This window comes from Anneissia japonica, unplaced genomic scaffold, assembly GCF_011630105.1.
Source record: "Anneissia japonica isolate Jap-2015-1 unplaced genomic scaffold, ASM1163010v1 scaffold665_len1252844_cov201, whole genome shotgun sequence".
Classification (NCBI taxonomy): Eukaryota; Metazoa; Echinodermata; class Crinoidea; order Comatulida; family Comatulidae; genus Anneissia; species Anneissia japonica.
In genome coordinates this window covers 1,176,603-1,186,503 of record NW_022757135.1, presented here as the reverse complement: position 1 = coordinate 1,186,503, position 9,901 = coordinate 1,176,603, and the positions used below count along the sequence as shown (strand labels likewise).

The following is a 9,901-nucleotide window of genomic DNA, read 5'->3' as shown; positions in this document are numbered from 1 at the left end:
AAAACTGAATTTTGATTTTTAGAATCTTACACTCATCTTTAAATAACCGATGAAATACAGATGAAATCAAGAATTTAGACTTACTGTGTCAGAACTAGGCTAATAAATACAATGGGCGTTCCCTTGCTAGTTGTTTGCGAAGATTTGGCGCTGGGCTACAGTATATAACGTACTGCAGGTGTTTTCACAATGCTGCATTTGCCACTTATGCTGATTATAGACCAAAATCTTACATTATAGAACATCCACATCATATGACGCTTTCTTATTTATTCTTAAACCATGTTTCCCTTCTCAATACGCAAGTATGTTTGACTAAATATAACCGGGAACCAGCGAAGACTGCGCCACTCATCGGTTAGTCGCGTACAACTTTATAACACATTGAATACCGTAATCATAGTTATGTGGTAAATTAAGACTAGAATGGCTAATATGGAATCATTGTCACATGCCTAACGTTTCATATTGAATAGTAAACCATAGTACCAACATGAGTAGTTATGCCTTATCTAATTATCAAAGATTCCTGAATAATTTCTCTTGGAGTGTGTATAACCTGTCTCTTATACACATCTTACCCAGGCGGACATTTGCGTCTACTCGGGATAGTGTCAGCCATCCTAAAAGGTAAACAAATTGAGAATATACAATGTAAAACATGCAATAATATTCGACAGACATATTAGTCTGGGAAACATTTAAATAATGGAAATGCAATTCAAATATCAATAATACTAAATATTACAAGGGGTTGGCAAATAATGAGAAGTTAATGAAAAGAACGGAAAAGAGAACCCCGATAAATTGAGGAACAAATCAAAGTGATATTGAAATGGTAGCACAGAAGCTTAGCTGTCTTGAGCCGTAGAGGCCAAAGCTTCGACTGCGAAGCCAGGGACACCTAGCGCCTCCGGTTGAGGTCCAGGAGGTAAAACCCCCAGAAGAACAGGCGTTATTTTGTCAATAAAAAAGACGTGTGTTATCTTTCAAATGAGGCATGTTGTGGCGAAATGGTAAAGTTGTCACACAGTCCAGTATTGAGTAAATGAGCTATAAAATATGGGAGCTCAAAAAATTGATAAAAAATCCAAATTTGTTTTTCACTATAAGTCAACAGTTTAATGTCTTATTAATCATGTCCCAAAGTATTAGTTCTGGAAGTCGTTAACAAATTGTTTATTTAACGTTATTTTTCATAGTTTATTCTATTAAACAATGTATGCACAAATAACTTTGAAAGGCAATTACTCAAAATCCTGTTTATCTTGATTCTAAGAGTACTGTACATTCACTTTCCAATAACTTAGGTTTGAAATGTCCAATTTGAATGAATGACCCCTCGTTTTAAAGATCACATACTCAGGTATTTGCAAATACCAATAACTTGAATTAAAATTTTTGCTACAACTTAGCCATTTTGCCACAACATGCTTCAAATGCAATCGTACAGTAAAAGACAAAAATCGGTTTATGAGAAGCTGCGGGGCCAGATTTAAGGAGTACAGTTAACATTTATTTTCACAATACATTTTCAAAATACAGTGAGTGGATCTAAGAATTCGAAATAAAGGAGGTGCAAGGAAGGAATGCCATAGGTGGAGAGTGTAGAACTCCTCAGCACTAAAGTGGTTGGGCCTGAGGTAAGAAAATATTTTGTGGCACCTCTAGATGGTCAGAAATGGCACTCCCAGACATTTTGAATATGTATTTTTTTATTTTGAAAAATTTAAGTAGTTTAGATGAAGGGGCTGGATTCCCTTGAATTTGCCAATAAAATGTTCATCATAAATTATCCTCGTAATCATAATCATAGACTGGCTTATATATTTTGTGCAAACTAACATTCATAAAAATAATAATTGTTTATTATCTACTGATTCGTGTTAAATATATCTGAACCATGCAAAACAATTTTAAATAATTAACACAGGTTAAAAGTTTCTCACACGAATAAAATAGACGAGTGGTACCGGGTAAAAACAACCTAATTTCTTGCTTCAAACAAGGTATCCATTCGTAGAAGTCTTATAAAGATAAGCCTATCCAAGTGAACATAAAAGGGTCGGGGACCAGGACATACATTCGACTTTAGATTGACAAAGATAGAAACATGTTAAATACAGACACAATGTATACATAGGCCTAGGCCTGGAGTCCAGTTAGAGTATTTAATTATGTATCGAAATGATATAAGTTAAAGAGTTAGTGTAATTTAAAGAAGTAATCTGTTAATTATGAATAAAAATAACGCAAAATATAAAAGAATAAAGGAAGAAGGGAGAATATGAAAGAAACTCGGAGCGGCTGAAATATGTACCAAAAATAAACAATAATAATCAGTTTGTCACGTTTATGTAGTGATTTTGGCCACTATTCATCAGAGATCAATATGTCGAGCCTACACGTTTCGTAATTATAGTCTTATATATTTTTGAAATCAATCCAGAGGTTTTAATTTTTCTCCTCTTTTTGAATTGCACTTTTGTGTAAGTAGTATTCCGACAACAGTATTGTGAGTGGAAATACACCTACGACTTAATTTACGATCAAACAGGAATATGGAGATACGAAACTTAGCACATTAGTTAACATTTTTATTTTCCAAACCATTAAAGCCCCATTCCCGGCAAAATTTCAGTTTTTAAGAAAAATCTAATTTTTGTATAATGTTATAAAGATTTATAAATATAATACGGAATTGCTAGTTTAACTGAATTTAGACATTTCTAAGAATGAAAAAAAATGTAAAATAAGACTGAAATTTGATTTTTTTGTGTTCCACACAAAAAATAAATGCGGATGAATTTTTCATGTTTGATTTTGCGATAGATCGTGAGAAGAAATATCGTAGGCGCCGAAAACATTAGCCTATCCAACGCTGCTAGGCTAGGCCTAGCCTTACCTCGATTTAGGTTCTGTTATCACACGTAAAAACGGCCGACATGATATTTTCCGTTCCTAGTATTGACACTTGTGAAATATAATATTTCATAGGAATTATTTCAAATTTGTTAAAAAACTGATTCTGTGCGAGATGCGAAGTACAAAAACTAATCTCATTAGAGAGGGCGCACTTTATTGACTGTATAAAGTAAACATAAAAGCGAGAGTATTCCAGTGGATGCGATCTACAACCTCTGAATTTGCCTAGTAACGATGAATTCGTCGAGAAAATGGTAATATTTTATGAGAAATAGTCTGTATTTCTCTCTTTTTTTTAATTCTTTTACGTAAAACTAAAATTCATGCCAATATTTTTCCATGATTTATAAAAATTGGAGTAATGCAAATGCATATTTTCTAAAAAAAAGTCAGTTTTTAGTGAAATTTTGCCGGGAATGGGGCTTTAAGATGATTAACTTATCCTATCAATAAAATTACGTCATCGGCTAGATTGAGTGAATGTAACATCGTAAATTGTGGTATCTATATTTAAATAAGTTTAAAATAGATAGGCCCCTAACCAAGTAACCGTGTCATTGGCTGTACATTGTTTAATAACGGCTATAGCCTATAAAATTCAATTGACTAACTATAATTTTTAGAAATTTGGGAAAAAAAAGAATCTATAAAGGGGATTGATAATGTACATAAAAAGGAATAAATTGTTTATAGTAGAAATCGTGCACATTTGAGTTTGTGAAAATTTTGGCCTAATAGGGTTACACCATTCAAAAGATGTAAATGTCAAGTGTACATTGTTTTCACAATAAATTGAACCTCTGATAACCGTTTGCACCCATAAAATCGATGAAATGGTCACTGATATACGAAATGTAAAAACAAGTTTGCTCGGTTTTTGGTCCGGAAATACGCATCGCACAGGAAACAGAATAAAGGTGAACAGAAAAATTCATGACAGCACAGTCGTAATTGTTGTTGTTTTTCAACTCGCATTGAAAAGTGGGGTTTTAACTATAGAAGATTGGTGAAAAGTGATGTGACAATTGATGTTATTTGAAAATTCCAACGATCAACGCCCATGAGTAGCAGTGGAGTTAGTGATAATGTTAGTAGTTGTCAAGGTGAACGGTGATGTTTTTCATTGCATTGATTGTTGCCATGTTCAAAACCCTTGCTGAATGCAAAAACAAGAGTAGAAATAAAAAAAATAAAAATAAAAATACCGGAGGCAAGACGACGTGTCTTCATTCCATGTCATATTTGATGGACATATGCAATGTCCATCTTGGTCACAACCATAATCCTTACTGCAATTGACTGGACATTTTAAAGAGTCAATCGCTGGCTTTAAACTTTCTTGACAGTATTTGCCAGACCAACCAGGAGTGCATTCACACTCCCCTGTTGTTGGGTCACACGTTGCATTATTATTACATAAGCACCTACGATGGCATACATCTCCCCAAAAACCTGTACAGCGTGTTTCACAAAATTTCCCCCAGTAGCCAGGCGGACATTTGCATTTACTCTCACTGCCAGTTTGGTTACACGTAGCTCCATTGTGACAACAGTTTGGGAACCAGCCACATTGTACATTATCGCCATCATGACAGACGTCTCCACAGAATGGTCCTCCATATGGCAGTGAACACTCACATTCACCTGTTATATGATGACATTGACCATCATCCAAGGTGCAGCTCCTGCAATCAAGAGCGCAATCTTTTCCATACCATCCCGAACTACATTTCTCATCACAAGTTGGTCCAGTCCAGCCGGGCGAGCAGTCGCATTGCCCTTTAACTGGATCACATGAACCACCATTACTGCAAGCCGGACATTCTAGGCTGCATCTTGGACCGTAGAAATTTACTGGACAGCGCTCACTGCAGTAATCACCCATCCAACCGTCGGAGCAGTTACAGGTTATATTGTAGTTGGTATTGAGACATGTTCCCCCATTCTGACAACATTGATCCAATTCGGGAAAGCAGACCCTGTGTGCTTTTTTAATTTCTACGCAATCTATTTAAAATTACGAGAATTATGAATCAGTTTTAACTGTAGCAAACTTAGAAATAATAATACTGGAAACAACTCAGGTCATAATACTAAACAATGTTATTAAAATCACACCAATAAAGTTATGAACATACAAACTCAATTATAATCTCTGATACAAATTATTATAACTGTCATAACATTAATTACGGTATTATAGGTCTTATAATTAAATAATAGAAATGATGCAAAGATTTCTTAATGATAAATATTTTTATGTTTTCTATTTCATTTATGGTTGTTTAAACGACTTACCATCTTCACAGCTTTTGCCGGTTTGGTAGAATCCAGGACGACAGTATAATTCAGTTTCCACTGTGGCAATGATAAAATGTTGGGATTCGTGTCTTGTTCCACTAACAAATACATACAAGACTAAATGTTTTAATTGTAAATTCGGTCATTATTCCACTAATAACAAAAAAGTATGACTAAATATTGTTTTTTTATTTAATGTTAATACTTATCAGGATTATGATAAAGACCGTTCTTAAAAAACGAGTTGCCATCCCACTTGCCAGTAAAAACATCTATATTATATCTATATTATAAATTGTGTAAGGCCCTAATGTTTGTGCCGATTTGCCGTCCAGACGCGTGCACAGCTCTGGAAGAAATATATCGTACAACCATTCTTTTAAATATCTTATAATTACTGGCATATTTTGAGCTCCTATTTATGTCTATTAAAATATCGTAAAAAAAATTTACAATAATATGAGTCTACAAAATATTGGACGAGGCTCGTCATGCTACAAAGGCAACACATATGAGAATTTATTCAAATTACGTTCGAACAGTACGGTGAAAGGAAATGTGGTGGTAATTGGAACGTACCACTTTAGTGAGTGTGGCTAATACAAACGCGTGTACATTAACTAAATATAATGTAATAAAATTTATTATAAATTGACTATGTTAATCATTAAAACCAGTGAATATGTGACGAATAAGGAATGTCTACAGGTTACATCAATCACAACATTTTAGCATGTATTGTATAATCTATTTGTTACCATTCCTTAAAAGTAGGCACGGTAGTATTAAACAATTAATATTGGCTCATGTTCTTAATTTTAAAAGTAGGCTTAATTTGAATTTGATTTGCAAAGGTATTCATTAAATTACAGAAAGTTGCGATGAAGTATTCAATATTATGCTTTAGAATATTCTGTTATTGTAATCAAGGGCGTCGATCCGTGGTTGAAAGTGGGTGGGGAAAACGAAATGCAAAATAAGACCCCTGGGGGTCCAGGGCTCGAAGCCCCCGGAAGCTCTTGCACCTATAGTCTTTTATTGAATTTAAGAAATACAATTAACATTAATTCCCACACTACATTATCAAAATACATGGCGGATCCAGGAAGGGGGTGGGGCAGGGAGGGACTTTTACAGATGGAGAGTGTTAGACCACATCAGCAACAACCATGGTAAGCCATCTTTTTCTTATAGCACCTCAAGTTGGCCGGAAATGGCACTCTCAGACTAAATTTTAATATGATTTTCTTTTTTCTCTACTTGAAAAAATGGGAGGTGGGCCAGCGGGGCCCCTTGAATATGCCACTGAAATACTCATCATAAAAAGTTTTTTATATCATCCTGGTAATTATCCCCGCTTACGTATTTCGTGCAAACCAACATTCATAAAAATAATTATTTTTATGAATAAATTAACTACTGATTAGCTTGTGACGTATTCTAACCATGAAAAACAAATAAAATAAATTTAAAACAGTCACTAATTTATTCTCTTCATGTACAGTACTTTTAAAATCAATCAAGAAGTTTTTCCTTTCTGCTCTTTTTGAATTTTACCTTTGAGTAAGTAGTATTGCGAAAACAGTGGGTGGAAATACTACCGTCTTTACGATCAAACATAAAGGTGATTTATTTAATTTATCATTATCAGTGGCGGATCCAGGAAAGCCAAAGAGGGAAACAGGGACGGATTTTCACAGTTTGGGAAACTAGACCACCTCAGCCCCACAATGTATGTGGCTGAGGTAAGAAAATTTATGATTATGACACCTCTAGATGGCCGGAAATGACACTCTCAGGCCTAAATTATAATTATAATTTTCCTTTTTTTTTTTCATTTTTCTAAATAATTTTGAAAAATTTAGACGTGGGGGTCGGCTTGGCACCCCACTTGAATCCATCACTGATTATTATGACTTAATTGCAAGATTGCGTTAACGTAACATTGGAATTTATAAAATTTGGTGTCACTAGTTAAGTAAATAAATAAATAATAGTTGGATTTGTATAGCGCATCATGCGAAAAAAGCCTCTATGCGCTTGATGATTGATCTCTTTGAGTTTGACATTTTTAAAAAAGTTTATGTTATTTAATTTTTTTAATTTTTATGTTTATTTAAATCGAAATAGATAGATCTGTCTGTGTCAAAGGCTGTATAATTATTGTTTAATAACGTCTATATAAAATTCAATTGACTAACTATATATCTTTTTAATTATGAAAAACAGGAATCTATGTATACAGATAATATTAAACACTAGTATATACGGGTCATATATACAAAAGGAATAAATCGTTTATAGTAGAAATTGTGCACTTTCTGATTTGTAAAAATATTGGCCTAATAGGTTTACAAGCTTCTAATTTTAACAACGGTGGTTACAAACAATTGTGTTGTTACTCTGTTTTTACTGGGCGGATCTAGGAATTTGAAATAGAGGGGGCCCAAAGAGGGACTTTTACAGATGGGGGGTCATATACTTCAGCCCCACCATGGTTAGGGCTGATGTAAGAAATTGTATGATTATGGCACATTTAGATGGCAGGAAATCACACCCTAAAAATTTGAGTAGAATTTTCTTTTTTTCTCGATTTTTTTAATTTTGAATTTCTGGTGGGGGTGGGGGGAGGGGCGGTTCGGCCCGGCGCCCCTTGAATCCGCCTATGGTTTTGGTCCGGAAAGACCCACCTCACTTGAAGAAGAGCACAAGTGAACAGAGAAAATTCATGCGTAATTGGTCTTTTCCACTCGCTTTGAAATGACTGGGATTTTAATTATAGAAAATTCGTAAAAAGTGGGGGAGTGGAACCGTGTCAATAGAATGATTATTTTCTGGGCGGATCCATAGGATGCGATGGTAAAAGACGTCCGTCTTCCCACAGCAGGAGCGGATTTAGGGCAACGCCTCCCCTTTTTAGAAAGTAAGAAAAAGGGAAAAAAGAATGAAAAATAAAAAATTGATAGGTCTAGCCCAAAACGGCTCAGAGGTTATTTTGGGGCGTCTAGGCTCGATCGGCCACACTTTCGCCCCTCCCCTTTTCGGACATCTCTGGATTCACCTGTAGAATGGTTTTTAACTAGTAAAAAAGTGTAAATAGTCAGCAGCTTTTATCTTCTGTAGGTGGGGGGGGGGAGAATCAATCATGAGAATAATGTTCAGGCTAATATTATTGTTGACTTTTAAATCGCTCAAAAGATGGGAGGTTGACAAGACAAAAGACGGTTCCCCAAGTCATTTAAACTTATTTCATTCATTCTTTCATTAAAACTGAAAATATCCCCGAACCATTTGCAAATAATCTGGACCCACCCCGATACCTCACAGCTTCGCGAAAGGCTTCGCGAGTTAAAATAAATAACCTTAATTTACCTTTTAATTCTACATTGCTGCCCTCCACTGCAATAAGTATAAATGAATGTGTCAATGGACACGTCTTTAGTTACATTCTTACATCTTGTGACACTAAGGAACAAAAAGACAAAACGTTGATATTTTTATATTTGTAATCTACCTTATTGGAAGTTATTACAATATATTAATTGGGTAAGGAGAAAACAAAGGTTGCAACTTCGTACGAAAAAAAGATGTCTAGTTTTTATGTCAGAGTCTTGAATTATCTTATGTAACAGATAGTTTAGTAAAGGACACTGGTAACTATATGATTAGCTTTGGTACTGTTAGTGTTAAAACTTTGATTTATACAAAAGAGAAGAAGACGTGGTTTTTACAAGACAGATGAAAAGAATATTACAATTAAAATTACCAAACAACCAAACATACATACATACAGCATTACCGTGTTATATATATATTAGGCCTATGTATTATTATATAGCGCGATTTCATGAAGATGAGAGCGCTAGACGCGTGGACTATATAGCTTATTTGATTTCATCTTACCACATAGTAAGAAACATACATAAATAGAAAATATATAATGAATAAAATTGTTTACATACTTTCGAGACAAGACATTCACCGCTCCAACTTCAAGTCCCAATTTGGCATCAGCTAGATTAAAGGCAAGTAGTGCTACGGCTACTAATGTAACAAATGGCTTACACATTTTTAACATGTACTTCGTGTAAGCCCACTGAATTGTCCAACATTTTTTGTTTTTAACTTTTTCGATTGTTTCCTTATTGTTTTCTCTCAAAAGTGATTCGCCATATTCGCAGTTCAGGACGGAAGTGATAGTAAGATTTCGTTTCGGTGACAAGTTAACGTTTCGTATGAACAGATGAATTCCTGTGACCTATGCGTTATATATAGGCCTATTTAACATCATGTGACCTATGCGTTATATATAGGCCTATTTAACATCATGTGACCTATGCGTTATATATAGGCCTATTAAACATCATTGACCTATGCGTTATATATAGGCCTATTAAACATCATTGACCTATGCGTTATATATAGGCCTATTTAACATCATGTGACCTATGCGTTATATATAGGCCTATTTAACATCATGTGACCTATGCGTTATATATAGGCCTATTTAACATCATGTGACCTATGCGTTATATATAGGCCTATTTAACATCATAGTACAATTTAAAGATTCTCATTATTTACTGTAGAGTGGTTTGGCCACAATATAGACCTTTTAACCACCAATATACATTTCCACTCAATATTAGGCCAATTTTTAGCATGTTGTTTCTTT

At 34.5% G+C, this 9,901-nt stretch overlaps 1 protein-coding gene across 1 annotated transcript in view; it reads right to left on the bottom strand.

Annotated features, from left to right (window-relative positions):
* Nucleotides 1-9,384, bottom strand: part of LOC117124458 (multiple epidermal growth factor-like domains protein 10) — a 12,152-nt gene extending 2,768 nt beyond the window's left edge. The window contains exons 1-5 of the mRNA XM_033270689.1: nucleotides 9,189-9,384; nucleotides 8,599-8,691; nucleotides 5,224-5,324; nucleotides 4,131-4,932; nucleotides 582-623 (exon numbers count right to left, since the gene is read on the bottom strand). Coding sequence (XP_033126580.1) covers nucleotides 582-623; nucleotides 4,131-4,932; nucleotides 5,224-5,324; nucleotides 8,599-8,691; nucleotides 9,189-9,304 — 1,154 coding nt within the window. The 5' untranslated portion in view covers nucleotides 9,305-9,384. The remainder of the gene's footprint in view (nucleotides 1-581; nucleotides 624-4,130; nucleotides 4,933-5,223; nucleotides 5,325-8,598; nucleotides 8,692-9,188) is intronic.
* Between the last annotated feature and the right edge of the window lie 517 nt (nucleotides 9,385-9,901).